Source organism: Anomalospiza imberbis, chromosome 2 (genome assembly GCF_031753505.1).
Source record: "Anomalospiza imberbis isolate Cuckoo-Finch-1a 21T00152 chromosome 2, ASM3175350v1, whole genome shotgun sequence".
NCBI lineage: Eukaryota > Metazoa > Chordata > Aves > Passeriformes > Viduidae > Anomalospiza > Anomalospiza imberbis.
Window position 1 is genome coordinate 7,761,398 of NC_089682.1, and position 24,851 is coordinate 7,786,248.

Consider the following 24,851-nt stretch of genomic DNA (forward strand, 5'->3'; position numbering starts at 1 on the left):
TCTCCTGCTCTAATCCTGTGAAAGCTGGACTGAAGCAAGTACAAAAAGCCTCTTGACTCCTTACAATTTAGCCTCAGAGTTAGCCTCTTTCTCAGACCTGTACAGGAATAAATAATTAATTCTTACCTCAGAAATACATTTCTCAGTTAAGATTTTGGGCAGAAAGTTGATGGTTTCTCATGTAATCTTAATCAAAATTAGTAGGAGGGGAAGTGTTTATGTATTTCCATGCATTCTGCTGAATCTCTTAGCAGCTGCCATGGCACAATCAAGAACATTAAATCTGGCCACATCTCTGTGTTTGTATTAAAATGTATCTTGAACCTACAGTGCTGTTGTGGAAGATACCTGAAGTAGTAGCTGTATGCTTGAAAGAATTCGTGTTGATTAAAACTTGATTTTAAGGTGCATTTTCCTACCAGTCAGAAAACATGGTGTATCCCTCAGTATTACTTGGTATCCTTCATTTAAAAGGTCTCTGAAGGTTTATGTTCATCTCAAGCAAAGGAAGCCCTCTGTGATCCATGGCACACACTGCAGTGGTCTGGAATTCCAATTTCCAGCAAGGAAAAGATGTTCCTGCCCTCTAAGGCAAAGCTCTGAAAGGGCTGAAAACCAAGTGGAGCAAGATCTTACAATGACATCTCACTGCCAGCCTTCATAACTTAATCCAGGGCTGTTTTAGCACATGGACTGGGAAAAATGATGTGGTGAGACCCTGGCTGAGCTGCCACAGGTACAGATGGACACTAGGGAAGAAACAGAGCAGGCAAAGAAAGGCAGAAGAGGAAGGAGGACACAAAGAGCGCTAAGCTGAGACAGTGCCACTCTGAAAACCAAAGTGGAATCTACTGAAAAAGAAGGGGACAAAAATCAAGGATTCTGAAACTTTTATTTACAATTCAAATGCAATTTCCTCCATGTATGACAAACCTCCTCCTGAAAACAAGAGTCACCCAGCATGGTTTTCATAAAGTGCTTGTTTTGAATGGATGTTGCAGGCTGCAGACACAAGGAAACATGGAATGGTGTTTTTCCTCCTCCTCTCAGCAGAGGACATGATGGGGCACCAGGAGAAAAGGGCAGCTTGGGTTTGCCCTTCAATAGGACGTGAAGAGGCAAAAAGGTCTCGTGGTCGCTGCAGCTGTTCCCTCAGTGATGTGAGGGCTGATCCCAGACCCCCAGGGTCACGTTCAGGGGTGCCTTCATGCAGTGATCACTTGGTATTGAGGAGCAACATGAATTAAAACCATACAAAAAGTCGGTTTGATTTTGTGGTTATTTTGGATAGGGGTTTTTTGTTTATTTGTTTGTTTTGAGAAGCAAAGTATAACAAGTATTACTGCCCTCTTTCAAAAAGCCACAAGCCAGCCAATGGGAACCTAAGCTTCTTGCTCAATAATTAGTGTCACTCATTGCTTCAATTCCGTATCAATTGTACAGTTGTCTTATAGTAGTTTTATTGACAGTGTTAGCTACACTTCATGGAATTCTTCCCAGTCACACACTTTGTTTCAAAGGTCCTGCTCTAACCACTGATATATTAGAGAAATCAGGGTTGCAATTTATTTTAAATCCATTTCATATAACAAATTTTGAAGTTATTGCAATGGATTTAAATAACTTTATATGTAAACAAAATAAAAAATAGATGGGTCTATCAGGTTTCTATTCACATCAGGAACTTAATCTCCACTAGCCTTTAACAGCAGCAGGAAATTGCCTTAAGGAAAAGAAAAAAACTTAGATTAAAAAAAATGCATATGGAAATAAGTTATGCAGGAAATTGAACTAATTGAATATTAAATTATCTCTTTGGATTTCATAATAAAGTCTTTTTTGAGGTTCTTTTAAGGAAAAAGTTCATTTACTTATTTTTATTTAGATTGATTATTTTTAATTATTTTACTGCAGATAATAAAGCATGTTATCAACTAGCTGATCTTGCCTTATTTTTTCTTTTTCAGATTTTCTTCAAATATTGGGTTTACCAGACTTAGTTTTTAATTCATGCATTAGGTAATTCTGAATAATAAAAGAGTATTCTGAGACCCATAGCAGAAGGCAAGAGTTCATATGTAATGGAGTCAATTTCCCAGAGAATTTGTGCAAGCTCTGTCCCTGGAGGTTTTAAAATACTCACGTGGATAAAGTCCTGAGCAGTCCAGCCTAATGTCAGAGCTGACCCTACTTTAAACCTGAGACCTCCAAAGATCTCTTCCTACTGAATTACCCTATTAAAAAAAATCTGAAAAAAATCAAAACTATTACTCAGCTCAGCCATCTTCAGTTCATGTGAATCTTTGTGCCAACAAAACCACATAAATATGAAAAAAGATCTTCAGTTGTGGCCAAAAAGTACTTCAGTATTATTCTACTAACAACTGTAGCAGAGAAAATCCAGTTACTGGAATGGTAGATTCCAGGTAATGGAATTTGTCTCCATATTTGTTTATATTTCATACATACAGGCAACTTTATTGTTCATACTTAAATTATGTCATTATGCTCCCACAAATTAAATAGAGGCTTGTTCAGCAGGTATTAAAATTTCATCCCAGAATTTTAAAAACTGTACAGCATGTACTTCTTATACCAAAACTGACTAACTACAGTAAAAAATAAGAAATCCAAAACCAATCCACAAACACAGTAAAGTTCAGCAAGAAAGGTCTACAAGAAGAGGGGAAGAGGCAAGAAGTTTGCCTTTGCAAAAAAGATTTTAAAAGATTTTAAGTTTTCATATTAAATTTGGAATAAAAATTAAGGTTGGGTAAATGGGTGAGAAAATCAATATCTATTTTCAGTGAACATATTAATGAGATCAACCTAATAAAACATAAATTAAATTCACTTTTTTTTAATACCTGCAAGTAGAAAAAGAAAGGAAATGGGAAGTTCTCAAAGTATAACAAGGCATCTTTGATGCTAGTAAATAATTAAAGAATCAGGTACTTTGTAAATTACATAGACTCATAGAATCATTTCAGAAGAGACCCCTAAGAACATTGAGTCCAAACTTGGACATCATTATATCTAATAAACCTTTGCTCTAAGTGCCATATCCAGTTGTTTCTTGAACACCTCCAGAGATGGTGACTCTGCCACTTCCCTGGGCAGCCAGTCCCAATGCTTAACCATCCCTTCAGCGAAGAAATTGCTCCTGGTGTTGCCTGAACCTTGGTGCAGCTTGACCTCCTTTTAAAAACAGTATTGACCACAGCTTTGCTGCTGGCTGCTCTCTTTTTATCTGGCCAAGCCATGTATGTTGCTAGTTTTTTCAAAAGTTGTGTATGTTATGGCCTGCTCTTTTATTTTTAATATCCCAAAGTCACTGTATTTGTTTTATTTGCTATGAAAAACCTCTTTTTAAAAAACCTAGGCTACTGAATGATATAAAAGTGTTTGGAGGTAGAATGCCCAGCATTAGCCAGTTGCTTTTCCCATAAAGAAAATAGTCCTGACATTAATAGGTATATTAACTGTGGTTAAAAGTGAGGCAGCAAGGCAATGGGAAAATATGTTACATATGCTTGTTTTTTCATGCAGCTTCACACCTGCCTCATTTACTGTCTCATATTTTAGTAGTCTTTCAATATATTTGTAGTTTTCAAGAGATACCTAATCTTGCTGTGAAAAAACTGAGCATTCTGAACAGGCACCCAGCAATTTTAACTAACACTGCCTGCAGGTAGGTCAGATTTTATAACCTGACATGACCGTAGCTCCATGTGTTTCCTTGAAAAGTTGCAGCGACACATTAGAGCAATTCAGAGCTACCAACCTCAACATTCCACAGTTTCCACTGGGAAACAAGGCAACCCATGATGAGCATGTTTAGGGAAATTCTTCTCTGGAAAGACCAAGGGTCTGCAGCATTTGCCTAAAACCTTTAGAAGGTTTTCCTGAATTCCTTTAAAAAAACACTTCACAGAAAAGTTCTGAAGACACTTAATTCAAGTGCACACAGTTCTGAAAACCCTGCTGCAGCTACCATTACTTGAACCAAGGAGGTGGTACTAGATGATATTAAGAGCTGATGTCCAACCTAAATGACTCTGTAATCAAAACTGGAATTATCAATTGGAAGTATTTTAATTGGTATTTATTTAAAAGTGAGCAAAATCTGCTCCTTTTTGTCAAGGATGAATGAGAGTCATTTGTGGAAGTGGGCTAATCCACTACATGAATTTTCAGATGGCTTCAACACAATTGTCTGCTTTGCCTCTGTACAAGCAACAGTTTCCTGAGATGAGTTCAGAGCAACGGGATGAAATTACAGAAGCACTCCTCTCTTAACTAACATAACTGTGGAGTGAGAGATGGATGAATTGTTGTCTAGAGTATTTCATTAATAAGCAATAAATATTACAGGTTGCAGCAATGTTACAGCACATACTACTGAATGCTGAGGAATCCACCCCAGGCTTATGCAGAAATAAAGATTTATAAACTCAGTCATTTTTCACTAAATTCAACAATTTCAGTGTCTAAACATCTCCTTACTCTGCCTTACAGCCATTTTTGTTTACTAGGATGGATGTAACAAAGGCAACCAATCTGTGTCAAAACCCCAACCCAGTAAAGATTATTGGATTATAAATCAGTAAAGATTTATAGTTACCCCATAGGTGAAAGAAGATAGATCCCACAAGGTTGTTTTCTGTTTATTATGAAAACTTTCCAAACTTTTTTTTCATTTATTGTTAGGGGAAAAAATGCAGACAAGTAAACTTTATATTGGATAAAAAAGATTTGTCTCTGAAATGTACAAGTTACTGATCATGACAACTCTCCTAAAGTAAAATATTCTGGTTCTCCACTCATCAAAATAAGCATTTCAGTAAAGGCTTTAGGGTATTTCCCAAGTGTGAGGAAAGGAAGAGGAGAGAGATCCTACTTCCAGGAAAATGCCTTGTTGATTTGAGCAGCTGCCCCTGCCCGGAGGAGCCTCCAAGGAATTTCAGTGCCAGCCATTTGAGGGTTCCACTCTGCCAACATCAGCAATTTGTGATTTTAAATTAGCAATATTTCAGGTAGAAAATAAAATGTTTCAACTGTCCTGTGGGCTGCTAGGCTCAATGTTATCCCTTTGGCTGTAATTTGTGATATTAAGTCCCTGAGGGCAATGGAAAGATTTAAAATAATTCTAGAATCTTTGACCTTCTGTCTTGACATGTACTTTTATTAATATGTTTTTAATACATTTGTCTTTTTTGATCATTAAAATAGCTAAAGAGTGAGAGATCACTGGGGGTGTCACTATCTACTTCTCCATTCTTCCCTGTTGTCCCAGCTGTGCTGCAGCTGGGTTGTTCTGTAGGCTCTGGGGCTGGCTGGGGCTCACATGCCCCAGTCTCACACTAAAAAGGACCTTTTAGGATCCACAAAGTGATGAAATCCTCCCTGACTGGGTCTCACAAACTCAGTCCTGGCTGTGTGCAGTAATGAGGTTTGAGGGAAGGGTGACACTGCTGCTCAATCTAAGCTGATAGTTCAGCTGTCAGGTTTTTTATCTTGTCACTTGAGCATTCCTGAACTTCACTTGAGTAACCCACTCCACTCCAGGAGTTCATACCCAACCCAATTTGGATTTTTAAGGTACCTGTCAATAGAAATGAAACAGTAGGATTGAATGAACAAGTAGAAAGGTAAGTTGTCTACTCAGAAAATAAAAAGGCAAAGGCTCAGAAAGAGAGCAGCAGATTTGGAACCTGAGAGCTGTGCAGGAGCCATCTGCTGTGCAGGACGGGGTAAAGTCCCTTCACCTCTTCCTGCACTTCCCTCCTGCATTCTCACCTGTGATCAGGATGTATCAGGGACATGCCACCACATGTTATAGGGTCAAGCCAAGGTAAGGCTGCAGGGTGTCAACAATGCCAGTGGTGAGGCTGAACAGTCCCCAGCCCCTGAGTGGCCTTTGGAGGCAGAGTCCATGTGAGGTAACTTGGGGTTTCATCAGAGATTTTACCCCATCAAAGTAACTTTGGTATTCAAATCTGGATTTCAGTGGGTGGTGCAGGTGCAGGTGTGGAATCCACTGCCCCCAAACAGGCAGGTTTACTGAAACACTAACTAGCACTTTTAGGACTGAGCTGCACAGGCAGCAGCATCCTGTGCAAGATCTTCCACTGGGGTCCCTTCCAACTCAGAATATTCTGTGATTATGTGGCTCCAGTGGCCAAAGTCAGAGATGAGAAATTCCCAGGGCTGGAAGATGGGAGCATAAATGCTCTCCAGGAGCACTTCACTGAGCCAAGGAAGCTGCCCACAGACCATAAAATCCAAGTACTTGCAGTCTGTGGGATGGATGAAGGGATGTAGGTTTTTTTTTGTTCATTTGTTTTTGGTTTTTTGTTGTTTTGGGGTTTTTTTGTGGGTTTTTTTTAAATTTTTTTTCAGTTCACGTGACACCAGTTGCAACTCTCCTTCTCCTGCTGACCTCCATCTGCCTCCTTTCTGGTTTGTCTCCTTTTTTACAAGCTCTTTCTGGCAGACACTTTTTTTTTAAGGTGAGACCTTACCATAGCCTTCCAGTACGTAAATGGGACCTACAAGAAAGATAGGGAGGGAGGTTTTACAAGAGAATATGGTTATAGGATAAGGGGGGGTGGCTTTAAACTGAACGAGGGAAGGTTTAGATTAGGTATGAGGAAGGAATTCTTACTGTGAGAGTGGTGAGGCACTGGCACAGGTTGCCCAAGGAAGTTGTGAATGCCCCATTCCTGGAAATGTTCAGGGCCAGATTGGTTGGGACTTTGAGCAGCCTGACCTAATGGAAGGTGTCCCTGCCCATAGCAGGAACTAGGTGGTTTCTGAGATCCTTTCCAATCCAAAGTGATTCAGTGATTCATCCTGTTTTAGCGATTTAATGAAAAAATTTTCCTCTCAAAAAGGTAGGTTCTCTATCCTTGAGAGCTACATGGTGATTTTTATTGCTTTATGTTGGCATAAATGCCTCCTGTGCTCTGTTAACATTAGGCCAAGGGGTGTCCTGAGCTGGCCCTCAAGTGTCACAGATCCACAACTGAGATTTGATCATAAAGCTTGGCAGCATCACTGGAGGAGCCAGCACAGACAGACAAGGTCTGAGCCAAGAACACAGAAACCCAACCCTACTCTTAGGAAAATAGAAAAGCTCTATGAATCAAAATCAACTTCACATCCTCAGGGGATCCTCTGGTGAAGGTCATTGTACCCTGTGGCACAGAGCAGACATGTCTCACCCATCCCTAGAATTTGTGGTCATTTGTGTCCCACATTGCCCATGATCCATGCAGCACTGGGTATCTGCCTTGCTCACAAATGCTTTCAACAGAGACAAAAGTATATTTGTAGAACCGGCTTTGTCTGATTGCAAGTTTATCATTTATTTCTGTGCTTTGCCCTCTGGCTCTTTACCCGTCTCATACATCAGGGAAGTGCCTGTCCACTTAGAGTCTGATGTATTTCTTATTGTCACAGCACATTGAGACAGAATCATTCAGCGCTGTGAGGAATTGCTGCTGCCAATTCCATCCCAATTTACATGGGCACAGCTGGTTGTCCTTTGTTACAGATTTATCACATTTGCCCACCCTGGCACTGTGCACTCAGCCTTGTTCTCATCATCAAAAGCCCAGAAGTAAAACCACTTATTTTTTTACACATATTTTTACATCTGGCTGCATGGCACAGTTTGTTGTGAGTTCAGCACATCCTCATCTCACCAGGGGCTCGGTGCTTCCTTGCTTGTCCCCTGATCTGCCCCCACAAGGCCCAAGAACTCCCTGGGCATCTTCTCGATATCCTTGTGCCTGTGGGTCTGCCCTCAGTCTAAGCAAATTGAGCAGCAACTGAGCACCATCTTTCCCATTTAGCTTGTCCCCCTTTCAGATACAACAATAGCATTTTATTCCTTTTATTCCAATTATCCCAGTTTAAGCCACTTATGGCCCAACCTGACTTACAAAATACTAGGGGAAAAATAATAGGGAACCTAAACATCAAAAAAAAAAAAAAAAAAAAGGGGGATAGGGGTGAATGTTGATTTTACCTGGGCCATTGCAGTGATCCAGTTTCAATTACAGCTGGCCCTGCTGGAGCAGCACAGTGAGGGCACAGGCAAGTCCTGGCTTGGAGCAGAAACAAGCAGGTGAGGAGAGGAGTGGAAAGGAGGGTGTGGAACACAAGGGGAGGCAGAAGAAGGATGCCTGAAGCCTCATTGCAAACCTCCAGCCATGTCAAGAAGTTCCTGACACAGGACAAAACCCACTGAACAAGAACCAAGTGGAATCAGCTGTTAATCCAAATGGCAAATACATAGAATATGCATGAAGAGCAAACCATTGGGTGTGTACAGAAAAAGTAAAGTTAGCTTTAGGTATTTTTTAAATGCCTTGGTATTTTTCATTGAGAATATAAGATTTATGATGTGCAAATAAAGAATTAACTCTAAAACAGTCCTTTAAAAGACAGATGAAGAAGGAAGTAAAACAAAAATCAAAGGATGTGGTGAAGGTCAAAGTTGAGAACTGCAGAAGAAATTAACTTCTCCCATTCAAGGCTAAAACTGACCACAGAGTACAAGATCAGACTGGTTCAAGTAACCACAGGGTTAACAAGTCAGGCTTTGGGTGAGAGGCACAGATATTCCTCTGTCCAGAAATATCTATTTTCTGTATTCATCTTCATGTTGGAGTTTAAAATACCAGCCTTGCCCCATGAGAAATGGAACTCTGGTGCCAATCTTGTACATGTTTAGGTTTATGTTTTAAATATTAGCTATATGTTTTTCTTTGAAGTAATTCTTGTGATACCTTTTTTTAAAATTATTATTTCTGATCTTTATTCCACGGTTAGCATTTTTTTAAAGTTCTTTTAAAACTGCTTTGAAGGTTATTGCAGCAGAGCCTTCATACTCCACCGATCTCTATCAGATTTGGGTGGGGGAAGAGGAAAGATCAGTATTTTTAGTTATTCTGCAACAATCCTATACCTTAATTCTGCAAAAGCAGGCATTTACAAGCACTGTTTTCTCACCCACTCTAGCCTTGTCTTCTGAAGCTAACACTGGATCAGGAGTGACCATGACAGGCTATTTTCTTGCAAGGCTTAATATCCTCCAGAGCAGGCACACCAATTTTCTGGAATTTAACTCAGTTGATTTGGTTCTTCTTGAATTTGTGACGACAAAAATTATTAAAGGAAAACCCAACAAGTTAAAGTTCAGTTTTTTAAAAAGCTATCAGCCAGATATTGTGAAGACAAGAATTAGCCAAAATACAACACCTTTGAAAACTGGCCATGAAGTTCCTGAGCTTTGGCTGGCCAGCAGCTGTCAGTCTCAGACTGCAGCAGCTACCTCTCTAGCAAAGGACAACAATTTCTCAAGTCCTGCACATCATGTTTCTTTCCAAAGCAAAAAAATATGATAATCCACAAGTGAAGCAAAACAGCCAATAGCTTCATTTCACAGGGGGTTGCTGGCAATAGCTGCAAATTTAAAGAAAATAGAGGGGACATAAAGATGTTCATATTAAAACACTGAGTATGATCCTAGGGGGGCAACATAGCAACAGAATTCTGAGACTCAGAAGTTATATCCAAAAATCAGATTGTTTCTTTCCTCTGTTTTCATTGACAGCTTCTCCCCTCTGCTCCAACAGTGACTCTTGTATAGCATGAAAACCAGTTGCCCCAGAGAAGAGCAGTGCAGTGTCACCAGGTACCACACATTAAATTTGTCTTCTCCCAGGATCTCAGGTGCCTGGGAGCACCAGCTCTCTGAATAAACTTCAGTCAGAAGGTGCATCCTAACTCCAGGCAGCTCATGACCATCCCTTCCCACTGCTTCAAACAAAACCCCAGCACCTCATGCTGAGGGCAGGGCTGGGAGCACTACTTTCCTGAAAAACATTTGCAGTTATTCCAAACAGACAAAGGTTTGGCATCTTTGGAGGTGTCCCAGTCCAGAGACAGATTTTGAAAATAGCATTGATTTGTGGAGGGACTCTGAGCCATGGATTTGCAACCAACAACCGGTTCAGGTTTACCAGCTGAAGCAAAATTTTGCAGCAAGAGTGTGGTCTAAGAAAATAAAGAAAAAAAAACAAATTATTTATTTTAAAAAGTGTAATTATGAGTTGTCACCTGCCCGTGCAATCAGAGAAACAAGCCACTTGCTAAGAGTTTAGAAACAAGAATCATGAAAGAATGAAGCAGGCAGTTCTGGTGTCTCCTCAAGGAATGAGCAAGATAGAGAAGAGGAGAAAAGCAATCACAGGCTCACAGACCTTTCCCAATCCATTCAAAGTGCCGTGTGCCAGCTGCTCTGTGCCACTGGAAACACACTTTGCTGATCTCTCAGCTCAGAGGGAAGAGCAGGATTTCAGAGCAGAAGAGCACAGAGTCTGTCCCGGTTCCTGCAGGGAAGATGAAGACTTCACACTCAGCACGGCGTCAGCCACGCGTTCTCCAGGCAGCCACGGCTGTGTCAGAGCAGCACAGGGAAACTCTCTGGGCCAGGCAGGTGTCTGAGCACAAGAGACACTTAAACCTTCGACCCCGAGGTCAGTGTCCCTGCTGTCACACAGCTGAGTACAATGCACAGCCCTCCTGCCCATCTCCTGACAGCACAATCTCTGCTAAAACCAACATTTTAGGACGCTTCACGTTCAGATCTGCATCTTGCAGATAAAGCAGGAGCATCTTTGAAGCACTGATTGACTTGAAAGCCACTCAGCAATTGCACAGTAAGGCGATCTTCAGCTTTAATGTGCCCCAGCACGGAAAATGAATACGTGGGTTATAAAAACAATTGACTCATGAGGCATGAAGTGAAATACAACCATTTGTGTCCTACCATGTGTGCCAGGCCTATTGATAAACCTCCCTGACAGGATGAAACAGTGCTCCTGTAAAGGCATCCTTAACCTAATATGTCTCTGCAGCACTGGGCTGGACTAGGTTTGAAAAACAGCCTCTTTTAATACTCAGATGAATTTAGCACTTAAGAAGATTAATGGATTCATAAATAGCCTGAAAATCCAAACTCATTGAATTTAGTTCACGGAACAGGTCAAATAGGCATTTATCAAACCATCTGGCATTTTGATTCCCTGGGGAAACTGTGGTCGAGCTACAGATAACTGAGAAGCCATTGCAGCAGAGAAGGCTTGTTTTTCCCTGTACTCAGCTTTCCTCTGGAAATCCCTGGCACTAATTAGAAAGCAGTAGATCTTTCTGGACAGAAGTGTATCTCTATATAGTCACTTATATTGTCAAGTGTTGCCGCTTAACACAAACATAAGCACAGTCAGGTTCTAAGTGAAAGTACTTATGTTGCAATAAATAGCTTGCCATTTGCTCTAGGCCATGAAAGGACACTCATGTGCACCATTTGAGTAGCCTACAAAAAAAAATCACCAGAGTTGTTTAAGGACCTCCAAAAAAAACCAAAACCTCGGTTTGAGCAGTTAATTTATTTTTGTGAGTAAAGTATCAAATTATTTTATTAATATGCTTTGATACATAAAACATCATTTTTCTGGTCATATTAGCAGCTTTTATTGAGGAGTTCAAAGATAAAACACTTAAGATGCCGTATAAAAGAAAATTATCAATATGGCATAATATGACACACTACATGGTACATATTAGTGGTGGAAATACAAAATATTTCATGGGGCCTGGTTGCATTTGTCATCACCATGCTCTGCCCCTGCTGCCATTCCATGAAACAATCTACAAATAAAAAAATGTATTCCTTGAAACAATATATTCACTGAAAAATTAAACACATTGAAATTATGGGAATAAGTAGGTTAAGCTTAAGTAGCTTTGCCTCAGAGAAGAATGTTTGGACAAACACGGATCCATCTGGTTCTCCTCACCAGTACCAGGATAATGGAGGGGGAGAGAGGATCAAAATCCTACCTGTGGTCACAGCCAAAATACTGTGCCCATCCCGGGTCTGCCTGGGTCAGGTGCCCCCCCCAGGCACTTTCCTCATTTCCATGAGGCCTATACATGTTTCCTGCTGCATCCCTGGATGTTGCCCAGAACTGCCCTGCTCCCTCCTGCACCCACTGAGGAAATGAGGAATAGTTTCCTATTGTTCAGAAACATCTGCTGTGGGTGTGGGTGTCTGTCAGGACACGAAGAGGGGCCCAGTTTTGCAGCCTCATCTTGCTCTCATGAAGCCGAGTCACCATGGAACATCTTGCTCTCGCAAGTTGGCCCAATGGAACAAACACCCCACAGACAGACCCCTCTTCCCTCCTTTCCCAGCAGAACATCACACATCTCTAGGCAAAATTCAATCTTAGTGCTGCTCATCTCCCTGTCAGTATCCAGAAGGCTCTGGGACACCCACAGGGCAGGTTTGTCACCCATAGTGGGACCCAGATCTCACCAGCTCCCAGGGGAATTTGGAGCCCGATCCAACAAACCCAGCCTGGAAGACGTTGGAGCCCATTACGTATAGAGGCCCACAATAAAACTTTTCCCTGATGACTAAGTAGGTGCAGGGTCTAAACCCTTAAGCAGAACCCCTGCTCCATCCAGCCCTTGGACTATTTGCACAGCAGAACAATCACTGTCAAAAGTGCTGGGAGGTACAAGGAAGAGGAGTCAGCCTCGGTTCTGTCTCCCCCCATGCCGGAAGAAACCCCTTCAGTCTGTCCGTCCGGTTGTGTGCTGTTACTGTACACTTCAGTGGCATTTGCCACCTCTTCAGGAAGGCCCATCTGGAGCAAGAGTTTGGAGATAAGGCTGTTGAACTTGCTCTCTGTGGTGGACAAAGGCTCCTCGCTTGGGGTCGGCCGCTCGGACGTGATGTTCAGCTCCTCCGGGTCGAGACAGTAACCTTCGGGAGACCTCTCGAAGAGCACGTCCATCAGATCAATCCCAGCCACTGAGGAGGGGGAGGCACACGGAATATCCCTGACCAGCCTGTAGTTCTCCATCCACTCCTTGAGCCACTCGATGCGGCAGTCACACTCCCAGGGGTTGCGGAAGAGGTACAGGCGTCCCAGGAAGTACACGGGCTCGAACACGGAGAAGGGCAGCGTCGTCAGGTTGTTGCTGTTCAAGTGCAGCGCCACCAGGCTGGTGAGGTTCTCAAAAGCCCCCTCCTCAATGTAGCTGATCCTGTTGCGGTCCAGGTAGAGGAACTCCAGCTCCCCCAAGTCCCGGAACCAGGTGTTGGAAATGTTCCTGAGAAAATTCCCCCCCAGGTTGAGCATCTTCAGGCGCCTCAGGCCATCAAAGGAGTTTTCTGGAAGCTCACTGATCAAGTTGTCATTCAGGTACAGGTACTCCATCCTCTGACAGCCCTGAAAAGCTCGCTCGTGGATGACATTTATCTTGTTGTCCTGCAGATTCAGGTATTTCAGCTTGGTCAGGCCCTGCAGGGAGTTATAGGCCACCGCTTCGATCCTATTTCTCTCCAGGTACACATGGGTCAAGTTCTCCATGCCCCTGATGGCGCCTGGGATCCTTCGGAAGTTGTTCTGGAAGCAGAACAGCTCCTGCAGAGCAGGCAGCTCAATGAAGATCCTGTCTGGGATGTTGAAGAGGTTGCAATCGGCCAGGTCCAGCCTCACAAGGCGCCGGAGCGCGGTGAAGGTCCGAGTGTGGAGATAGCGAATGTACTCGTTGTGGGCCATCTTCAGCTCCGTCAGGCTGGGTAGCCCCTTGAACGCCCCTGGCGTGATGAAGGAGATGTTGTTGTGGTTGAGGGACAGGGACTTGAGGGAAGGCAGCGTCCCAAAGGCCCTCTCAGACAGGAACTTGATGCTGTTTTTATCCAGGTTGATGGAAGAGGCTTCGCAGGGGAACTCGCTGGGGATCTGCCCCAGCCCGGCACGGTCACAGAGCACGGAGCAGCTCCTCTCCGGGGTGCACACGCAGCTGGGCGGGCAGGAGCGCACGCAGGCCCACACCCCATGGACCTGTGGCACCCAAAGGATCACTGCCATCCCCACAGAGGTGCGGCAGGAGAGAAAAGAATGCATCATTAGCAAATTAATTAGAGCAGTACAAAGAAATTACACTTTTTCCTCCCCTCTAGCCAAGCTAATTGCCACCTCGGTGCTGACTGAGGAGCTCTTGTGTAAAATTCCTAAAAATCTTCTGGGCTTTCTAAACCTACTGAGAATATATGTCATAAAATATAGAATTCAGTATTTCTCAAGTGTCTCTGTTGGGCTCTCTCTGCTGCCTGATGGGGACATGGTTTGGCCAGTGAGCAGGCAGAAATGCATTGAAGGCCAGCAGCTGTGGGTGGGTTACAGCATCCCTGGGTGTGGAAAAGGGGATGGCAGTATATCCTGAGTCTGGTCAATTAATTGCCCAAAGTGTGTCAAATTCATACTTTTTGCTTCTTTCTTTCTTTTATTCTTTCAACCTGATGTTTCTCCACCAGAGCCATGAGCTGGTGAAAGGGGAACTCTCAGCTCTCAAGGAGATGTAATGCAGTGTTGGAAAACACATTCCCACTGTGTACTGCTATGACAGCATGAGTAAAAACAAACTAAGAGATATTGTTCAACTGCTGGCTTCATGATCTCATAATAGATGAGAAACTCTGCATCTCCAGAACAGTTTTTGCTACTTTGGCAGTTCTCAAGTCACTATAGTGCCCTTTGTTTGATGGGAGCTGCCACTTCGTCCTTTATCAGCCTGACTGGGAGGTGCAAGGCTGATGTTTCCTCCCAGGTTAGTCCCACACAGGTGGGTGAAAAACAAGGAAGAGAAGAAGGCTCTTGGGAGAAATGAGAGAACAAAAAGGAGCAAAAGGACTGGGAGACACCAGCCTCCACAGACAGGTTTTTTGTGGGGAAAAAGGGAAAAAACATCCAGTCAAAAAAATCTGAAAAGTTTTTGGTTTTTTGGGGGTTTTTTGTTTGTTGGTTTGTTTGGGTTTTTTGGGTTTGTTTTGATTTGGTTTGTTTTTGGGGTTTTTTTTGGGTTTTTTTAATGTTTTTCTCCTCTGAAAGAGAGGAAATTCAGGTTAGATATATGGAAGAAATTCTTTACTGTGAGGGTGGTGAGGCACTGGCACAGAGTACCCAGAGAAGCTGTGGATGCCCTAATCCTGCCAGTGTTCAAGGCCAGGATGGATGAAGCTCTGAGAAATCTGGTCTAGTGGAAGGTGTCCCTGCACATGACAGAGGGCTTGGAATGAGATGGCCTTTTAAGTACTTTCCAGCACAACTCTTTCTCTAATTCCATGAAAATAAACTAATTAGAGAGGAAGAATTGAAGGCAGTTTTCCTAATTGCTCTCCCAGACACACCCTACCTTCTCCTCCACAAAATGAGCAGCCACACCAGCAATCTCCTTGTAGTCACAAGCATGAAATGGTGCAATTGCTGCTGACTGGTTTTGTGCTGCAGTTTATTAGCTCCCATACAAAAATAATCCTTTTCTTCTTTTTTTTTTCAGCATATCATGAGATACCAACAGCTTTACCAACAGCCACCTCTATTACAGCACTGCTGGGATCGGGGGGGTTCCTCCATACTCCTGCTGAGTGTCCAGAGGCGGAAGCTCCCAGCAGCTGGGCTGCCTCTCCCTGTGGCTTGCAGCACAGGGATTGCCCACTACAGCTGTATTCCCATGGGCATTTTTAATAAGACAGACTTGTGAGGTGATATGCCCAGAAGCATCACCTTCAGCAAGCATCAAGTTTTATTTTTGTAGTCTTTAAGGCTTTAATGTACAGGAGAAACAGCAGCTGGGGCTACAATTGCTCTGCCTTTCCTCTATCCTTTCTAAAGACAACACGCATGGGGCTGTATTTAGGAGTTTACACTGCCTGTGTAAAAGAGACTTGCAAAACCAGTTGTTGGGCAAGTCCCTGCTGAAGGGCATCAACCCAAGAGCTGCCCTGGAGCCTGGGTCTGTTCAAACCATTCTGGTTATTGCATGTAGGAAAGGTATTCAAATACACAGAGAGCATCACAAAAGGATGAGCTGTGGCCTCTTCATCAAAATTCAGGTCTCATCATGCCTGGGCACACTATTGTGACTGGAGAATTAACAAAACAACATCACTTCAAGGATAAATGATAGTGAAGGACTCTGGGAGGTGGAAAGGATTTTAGACAGGTTGTCATTTTGTTTGTCTGCTCTTCCCCTTTTTCCCATGCCCTTATCTAACAGCCACAGCTAAAGAAAAGTCCCCTTCAATCCCCCTGAAAACAGCTGGAGTATAAGGACAAGAAGGGGAACAATATGCTGGTCTCAGATTGCTCTTTCTTTGTGCAGCCTACCCAGGGGCTGCCTCATTTGCTGCCCTCTGCACCAGTCCACCCTCTGCGTGCCAACAGGGGCATATGTTGTTTTTGTTAGGCAGTTACATAAACTGAGGGCCAGACAGATTAAGGATTTGCCTGTTCCCAAATGTCTGACTGCAGGTGGTTGTCTGGAAAATGATGGATGCAAGGATTGCCACTGGTAGGGAGCCTTGTGTGGGTTCAGGGTGACATCCAGAGGGGCATTTGTGCATAGGCTGTCCTATAGCTGAGGCTGTCCTGAGCAAGCTCCATGTTTATCTCCAGCTGCCCAAGCTCAGTCACATCCCTGGCCTTCAGAGCAGACCTCCATCCACTGCTGTGCACATGGCGGGCAGTGTGGGAATGAGCCTGCTGATAGCCAGATCCCCTCCTTCCCCTCCCTGCTTCTCCTCTAATCAATCAGTAGAGGAAATATCTGCCCCCAAGCCATGTCCAGCCTGTTTTCTTACACAAAAGTGCCAAATCTGGGTCTTCTGCTAGTGGCATTTCATAGCAGACTTCTAAGATCTCTATTTACAAGTGCATCTTTGCAATGTGCAGGACATGGAAAGCAAGACTGTGAGGACCATCCAATGAGAAAATATTCCCCCAGCAGCAGGAGCTCAGAGAAACCCCTCAGCAATGCATCCTTTGTGGACAATTTCCCCTCTTTCAAGGAAGTTGGAAAAAATCCTCCCCATGAACCATACCACACCCTCGGGAGAGCTGTTGCTCAGGGCAAAAGAGATCAGTTCTTCCCCGTCGGTGAGATCTCCTCTGATCAACACAGCCTGAAACATTCCCATCTTTCCCGCCTCACTCCTTCCCCTTCCCTAAAAAAGGGCAGCAGGTGGAAGCTTTCAGCTAGTCAGTGACACATTTGAGCACTCAAATGAGATGTGTGTTTGAGCAAAAGGGTGAAATAGAACAGTTAGGTCAAAAACATTTGTGACATTAAAGAATAAAAAAAATTCCTCCCATGGATGATATCTTTCACTCTTTTAAATACTACAGTAACTCAGTATTTGGAAGAAAGAGTGAGAGACCAAAGGAAAAGAAACAAAAAAGAAAGGTTGCAGTCTTAAGAAGGGTAAAGAGACAATAATTGCAAATAATTGAATATTTAACTGCCACCTTTCCAAATGATCTGTCTAATCCACTACTGGATAATGCAGAATAAGAGTATACTCACCATTTAGAACGATGGCAAACATTACCTTGATTATTCTCTAGTGGCATTTCAGGTCTGGCAAGAAAACTTAAGGGATCTAAAAGCACACAGGAAGAATAGAGATGGGTTTCATCCTCTGTCATTTCCCTGCATCATTTTTCCACAAAAAGATCTATGTTTAGAAAGGAAGATGGAGGAAAAGGATCTTCTCTCACACACTTTCAAACTGAAGAAGTCCCCAGCACCTTCCTGGTGAGTATCTTTCTTCCACCACTGACCTTCTCAGGGAATCCTGCAGCTTTATGCCACTGCTTTTCAGGAGCTTATCTGCATCCTTCCCACAAGCCATGCCAAAGGCAGATTCCTCTCATCTGAGGTGGAAAAGGATCACCAACAGTAAGGGACTGGCTCTATCTCCGGGAAATAGGTGCTGGTACAGAGGAGTGTAACCAGCTTATCATCAAATAGTGGAAACTAAAATTCCCAACAGAAATCATCCGGATGCCTTGCTTACCTGGCCAGGCAGTGGCTGTGTCCTCCCTCCTGCTCATGAGGCTGCCCTTAGCCATACGAGTCAGTCTCTGAAAAGTTGGCATTTTTTTCTCACAAGCTATCATTTAATGGCAGGAAAATCCTCTGTATCAGAGGAGGATTAGCAGAGATGGAGGAATGTGTCTGTCCTCTAAAGCTCTCAAAGCGAAACAGGGATTGCAGATGAACCAAACGGATGCTTTCTCCCCTCTGCCAACCTGCTCTCCCCCCACCATTAAAAAAAAAATACAGTCCAGAATTGGACTGCTGCCACTCAAACAGTATTGCTCAAAGTCATTACTCTGCTCCATTATGTAATGGCAGAAGAGGTGGGAGAGCGCTGTCTAAATGGAATTAAATTCAGGGGCAATCACAGGCTTATGGCTTGGCTTGCCTGCACTGAGCTCTCCAAACAGACACGGCTCGAGACTCTCAACCCCCATGCACATTTTCCCAGCCCCAGCATGGCTCACACACTGCCAGTGGGCTTTGCTTCACTAGGAATTGCTCCTGATGGACAAGGAGACACCAAGAGCATCAGGAAAAGGGTCAGCAAACACAGGGAGCTTGCACTGTGTATATGGCCTTGACAATAATAAATTCTGGCCTGTCTATGAGTGTGTTTTCCTTGTGATGCAGCAGCTGGTGCATGGAAATCATAAGGACAGCTTCTGTATGTGGTGATGTTTTAGCATTCAGGATGTGAATTGGAGTTTAAAGCCTTTTCTGACAGAATGATGATGGTTTCTTTGGAGAGTGGGGGCTGAATCAGTGAGTTATCTCAGCCTCCCATGCCTTAGGTAATTGCATTCACCATGTCAGAGGGAAAAATAGCTCTACTCTTTATTTCCAAGTGAATTATTCTGCTTTATTTTTTCCCCAGGAAATGGAATACCTGATGAATTTATGCTTGATGCAGCAAGAAAGATTCAGCTGGGAACCAGCCTGCTGCTGCACAGCTCTTCCTGCAAATTAAAGCACCCAGCTACATCAGGTTTATTTTGGTTTGGCTTTCCCTCAGTCTTAAGGTATCTGGCTGGCACCTCAGGAAATTTGTCTGTCCCAACTGTCTGTAAGCAGGCTGTGCTGGGGGCAGGCTGCAGGGCAGGGGGTGACCCATAGAGCACAGATTTTAGCTGAATGTTAGATTTTAAGCCTTTCCCCGCCACCTACTGTAATAAAGCTCTAGCTTTGCATTTCAGTGCTTTGCACTGTGCTGTTCTGCAGAGAAGGAAAGAGATTTGCAAAGCCACAGACGGGCACATTGCAGCCCCCACCGCAGAGCTGAAGCTGCTGGAGACCTTGTGGGACAGAATCAGCACCAGCTGGGTCCTCACCAGTGCTGGGGCAGCTGAAGTTTGCCCTGGAATCCCTGGTTCCCATGGGAATACCAGGAAGGCACAACCTCCCTGATCACAGCAAGGAGATCGCTGACCTTTCAGCCATGAAGAAACTGAGAGCGGGGGAGGAGGAAGTGCTATTCCTACTTCTTTCTTCCCCAATATCTGCAAGAGCCTTATCAGGGGTACCAGAATCACTCTCTCCCCAGGTGCACACGTGCTGTCGGCAAGGGGGAAGGCAGAGAGAGAGGAGGGCGTGTGGGATCTGGGGACAAACTGGTGTCTGGGCAGCTGGCAGCTCCCCAGGGATTAGACCTGCAGCTGGGTTTACACGGCAGCACTAAACCTGCTCTCGGGGAACGAGGAGGGGCTGGTCTGCACCACAAAATCTCACATTTCTGTGAGATTTTGGGGCTCCCCCGCGCCTCGCTGTTTTTCCCATGTGCACATATAAGGGCTGGAGGGACGGGACATGAAGGACCGCTGAGCCCCGGGAAGTGTTCTTGTCATCAGCAGAACCACCTGCCTCAGAGGAGCAGCTTGCAGGACCGACACAAGACATTCCCAGTGAAGGGCACTGGGAACCTCTGCTATGCACAGCAGGTGGGTGGGGGCTGGTGGGTTGGGGATCGGTGGGTTTGATAAAATGTGAGCACCTCAGCAGCCCCCTGGGGGGGCGGCCGGGGGGCAGTAGGTGCCTACTGAGGAATCAGCAGCCACGGTGCTGATGAGGCGATGCTGCCGAAGCTGGCTGCAGCAGCAGCTGGAGGAAGGCAGGCAGGGAACACCTCTCAGAGAGCTGCTGCAGCAGGCAGCCTCACCGGAGACCTGCACAGACAGCATTTGCTCCTGCAGGAGCTTCTGACAGCAGCTGTGCCATCAGCATGTCCCCCACACACAGTGCAGTGACTGCAGCCAGCCCAGCCCCACTCTGCATTTCCTACAGGCTGGAGGTAAAACAGCTGGGAGAGCCCATGCCCTGCCCCATCAGGAGCCCTCCCACCCCCAGCCTCACCAGCCACACCGTGCTGGCACAGCCAGAGCTCCTGCCTGCCCGGCAGCAGCAGCTCCACAGCTCACAGCACTGTATTTCCGTGCACCATCCACGGGCAGGAGCCTTGCACACCTCCAGCCCCTGGCACAGAGAAGACATTAACATCTCAGCATTAACATCTTAGCAGCTCTGTGCTGGGGAGAAGCTGGGGAGCTGGGACTGGAAGGCAACTGAGGTCCCAGTTTCTAGGAAAGTCAGGGAGCATTGCCCTGTGAGTGGCTTCAGCAGAGCACTGCAGGTGCACCAAGCAGGCACCTTGTGCCCTCATGAACTCCTGGTGTCTCCTGACTCATTTCCTGATAACCCTTGGCCCCGAAAGGGCATGACAATGTGAGAAGGAGGCCTGAAAAGGAGAAGTTTCTTGTCATCTTAGGTAGGAAAACTTAAATACCAGAGTGTACATAAAGGAGACCAGCATGTATTCTCTAAAGAAACAAACTCGGGCTCTAAACCACATCTCAGCATTATTTAGAGCATGACTCATGGCTGGTTAATGCTGAGGGTTGAGCACACTAGAGATGCTCAGTGTTGGGAAGCTGCTGTGGCTGCCAGGCTGGAAGTAGAGTCAGAAGCTACAGACTCTGCTACTGCAGCTCTGTGCTGTTAATTTTTCTGCCACCAAGAGTTCCTCCTCATGATCTATCCTGCTCTTTTTAATCTCTGGGAAGTTGGAGAAGCCAGTGGTCAACACAGCAGTACAGCAAGACCAGAAATCTGCAGAGATATGCTGCCACTGAAAAAAGAAAACAATGGCTTTTTTAATCTGATCTTCCACCAACAGAATTTTGAGAATTGAGTCCTGATTGAAGGAACCTTCTCTGTTCCAGAGGTGTGTGCTGTGGGGACATAAACCTTGGCACAGCTTCACCAGCTGCCAGTGAGGACATCTGCCTTGCAGGGCAATCCTGTGTAGACTTGGCACAAAGGTTGCTTCTAAAAGCCCATTTTTTCTTGGCCAGGGGCATTTAATGTGATGATGACTTAAGGATCTGTAGGTAGCTCCTATCTCTAATATATATTGATACGATTTTAAATTATCACTGGGGACTGCTTCTTGCATATTAAAATATTCCTGTTATTTTCCAAGTTTGTCCAAGAACAGCTGGTGGGACTCATTTTACCTAACTGGAAGTGACAGGTCTCATCTCACCCACTTTAGCCACTTACCTGTGGGCACCACCGTGGCCCTCAGCAGGGCTCACTTTGACAAGATGGCAAGACAGCCAAGGACGTACAGCTTTGATGACACCAGTGCTGGATTAGCTGGAACCCAAGCACTGCACATCCAGACACTTCCAGCCAAGTGCTGCCTTCCTCAGGGCAGTGAAGGAGCAGAGCTGCTGCCTGACTGGTGGCTGAACATCTTCACTCCCCTGGTTTTTATCTCTATCAGTTGCTTGCATTCATGGGACCAGTGCTGGGGGTGAGGTCCTCGTGCCACAGAGCGCCCCAGCCCCTCTGCCTTCCGTAGGCTTTGGTTTCCTGAGCTCCTGTAACAGCAGTCACAGCTCGGTGCTCACTTCCCCTCATCTCACAGCCACAGCTGTGTCACACATCCGAGCCTTTCCTGTGCTGGTAATCACCAGGGTGACCTTTGAAGGAGCTGCCTCAGCGCTTCTTGGCAGAGCTCCTGGTGTCAGCACTGCCCGTGGGACCAGGTTGCACACAGGATGGTCCCACACAGTCCCAGCTGGGGTGAGTTTGGGGCAGGGAGGACGTGCCCTGTGGTAGGATCACAGAGCTGTGAGCACACAGGATGGACCAGTGTGGCCGTGCTGGGGTTTGCAGCTGCAGCACAGCCTGCACCGCCACCAGAAATAGCACTTGGTACACGCGTGATGTGGCTGCTCACAGGAGACACAGAAGCAGCCGAGCAGCCAACCAGGGCTTTGAGAGCAAGGAGCTGAGGAGCTTTCTCTTGCTCAGAAGAGAGGACAGATCTCCATCTGCAGGTTGGGGTTTCATTTTTGCGTAGACTGAGGCCACCAAACTTTGCTCAGGCATTAAGTTCCAGAGCTCCCTCACAGCAGGCTCAGCCCCCTCCGGGAGTCCTTGCCAGCCTGCCTTCCCCTGGTCCCACCCCTGCAGAAGACCAGCACCACTTCAACACACCCCTTGGACAGAAGAGCTGCTGTGGATCTCCCCACAAGGTCCTCCCTGTGTGTCCTCAGCAAGGAGGGCCTCAAGCTGACAGCACCATCTCACCCGAGCCATGTCCCTGCCGCAGACACACACACACACGGGCTGCCATCAGAGTGGTCTGAGTGGGGACAGGTTCCTGACTGTGGACTGAGAGCATGTCACGATGCCCAAACCCAGCCCACGGGCACAGCAGCTGGCAGCTGCCTCACAGCAGCCTGCCTGCAGGAGCAACCCTGCAGGAGCAACCCTGCAGGAGGAATCTTCGCCGCCGGGTCTGTGGATGAGACAAGACAGCCAGCAGCAGCACTTGGCAAGAAATAGCCACCAAAAAGCCACTTACCCATGCAGAAAGTGATGAACTAAAGCCAATAAAACAGCAGGAAGAAGAGAGGGTCAAGCTGGGCACCAGATCTCAGCCCCAGCCCAGGTGCTGCCTGATGACCAAGCCGTGCTGCAGGAATGGGCCCAGGAGCCTGCGGCGGCAGCGGGAGCGTTTCTGAAAGGGAACAGCACACTCTAGGGTAGGCAGCCTGAAGCAGAGGCAGAGCACAGCAAGCCACGGGCCAGTGCACTCATCTGTCAGCCCAAACCTCTGCCAGCACCCAAGCCTCTGTGTAAGACACCACACAGACCCCACACAAACAGGACAAGGAACCCTGGGCATGGCGTTTAGCTCCATCAAGGTCAAATCCTCCCACTGCTTGGTAAGAGCAGGACAGAGATCCTCTCCAAGTCTGTCCAGGCCACTGGATTTTACATCAGCTCACGAGGTCTCTCCCAGCCCATCCCACAGATGTGGTTTCACGACTCTCCCATGCCAATCAAACAGTAACATTTCCAGCAAGAAAGGAGCAGCAAGAGCTGCTCTGCAGTGAGGGGCTGGGCATTTGCCATGGAAGCAAGTTCCTGCTTCCCACTGCAGTACATGCGTATGGATGCAGTGCTGCAAAACATCATTTGGGCTGCTGGGTAACTCTCCACAATACCCAGAGCAGTCTTGGGGAAGGGGAGGGAAGCTGGGCTCAGATCTGTATTAATTAAAACTGAAGAGGGACTTGGATCCGTGTTTCCCACATCCACTCTTCGACACTTGGCCTTGACTAAAACTGGCCAGCTGTGCTCAGGGTTCTCTGTTCAGGGAAAAGCCGCTGCTGCTGAAGCCTGGACAGGCCTGCATCATCTTCCTCTGCAGGGTGAGGGGAGCCCTGCCTTCCCTCCTGCCTTCGAGCAGCCCTCGTGTGCAGCAGGGCATCACCGGTGTCCAGAGTGCATCCAAGGAGCAGCTGCTGCTCCCCTGTCACACAGCAGTTGGGGACATTCAAGACTGGACCTTCAGCCTGCCCTCCCTGCTGAAGGCAGCACCTGAGGCTGCCGGTGATGTGGGCATGCACAGCCAGGGAGCCCTGGGAGAGCGTGGGCTCATGGTGCATTTCCAGCAGCTGGAGAGCTGCTCTGCTCTGCTCCAGCCCATCTCTGGGGTCATTTCTATCCTGTGAAATTGTGACAGGATATTTTCCCCCCACCGCCCCTCATGCTTTGACCTGAAATGTGGTCAAGAACTCAGTGGACAATGTCCCATTTGCAAATCTATCAGGGTGGATTGAGAGGGGACCTGTGTGTTGTTTTGGTGTTGAATTACGCTGAAACTCAGTCTGGCACACCAAGCCCAAATCAGCATCCTGACAGTAAGGCAAAGCTTTGGCAGATAAGCTGCTAAACTGGCCTGCAGGCATATGACTGATAGTCAGCCCCTTTACACTAAAAATCCAGTCCACTTTCCATACAGTAGGTTCTCCTGACTTCTTGGACTGTGTGTGGAGATTCTCCCTTGAATGGGAATGGCCCTCAAGGTTGCTCCTCAATGTTAAGAGAAAGAGACCATCCTCTCTGAGTGTTGGTATGGTGAATTACATCCATATCTTCTTAGTAACTGTTTCTTTTTGCTACCTTTAATACAACTGCTTTAATTTAGTGCACTTTGTTATAGTATATAACTATTAGTAGTTTCAGCTTTTATTCTGTGTAGTTAGTAATTCTGATTAAAATATTTTATCTAATCATTTGTCAAAATAAGTAATTTATTTTATATAAACATATGTGATTTGCCATCTTTAAATCCTGCAGGTCAAAGTTACTTGAATTGTTGACAGTCTGAGGCTAAGATTGGACCCAGCCACCTTCAGGCTCCTCTCTGAGAAGTTTAAAAAGCAAGGGGGTCCTCTCTGCACCTCGTGACTCAGCAGCAGGGTTCCTCTAGTAAATTTTGTCTGAAGCTCCCACGCCCACCCAGGACAGTGACAGGGAGCTGCTCATGTCTTGCTGAAGTCCTCATGTCATGCTTCCCACAGGCT

At 45.7% G+C, this 24,851-nt stretch overlaps 2 protein-coding genes across 6 annotated transcripts in view; one reads left to right on the top strand and one right to left on the bottom strand.

Annotated features, from left to right (window-relative positions):
- Positions 1-1,527: 1,527 nt before the first annotated feature.
- On the bottom strand, positions 1,528-23,469 carry NYX (nyctalopin). 5 transcript variants are annotated; one of them, XM_068179733.1, is made up of 4 exons: positions 17,948-23,469; positions 17,712-17,804; positions 17,455-17,530; positions 1,528-13,954 (listed from the first exon to the last, which is right to left on the bottom strand). In XM_068179733.1, exons 3-4 carry the CDS (start codon positions 17,474-17,476, stop codon positions 12,555-12,557), a joined length of 1,422 nt encoding a protein of 473 aa, XP_068035834.1. In that variant the 5' UTR covers positions 17,477-17,530; positions 17,712-17,804; positions 17,948-23,469; the 3' UTR covers positions 1,528-12,554. The 5 variants fall into 5 exon arrangements, with proteins under 5 accessions (XP_068035834.1, XP_068035832.1, XP_068035833.1 ...); XM_068179731.1 differs by having other exon boundaries at positions 17,455-17,804; XM_068179732.1 differs by having other exon boundaries at positions 17,712-23,469.
- Positions 13,597-24,851, top strand: part of RPL8 (ribosomal protein L8) — a 78,495-nt gene continuing 67,240 nt past the window's right edge. Inside the window, exon 1 of the mRNA XM_068179735.1 lies at positions 13,597-13,602. The gene's annotated coding sequence lies outside the window, so the exon portion shown is untranslated. The remainder of the gene's footprint in view (positions 13,603-24,851) is intronic.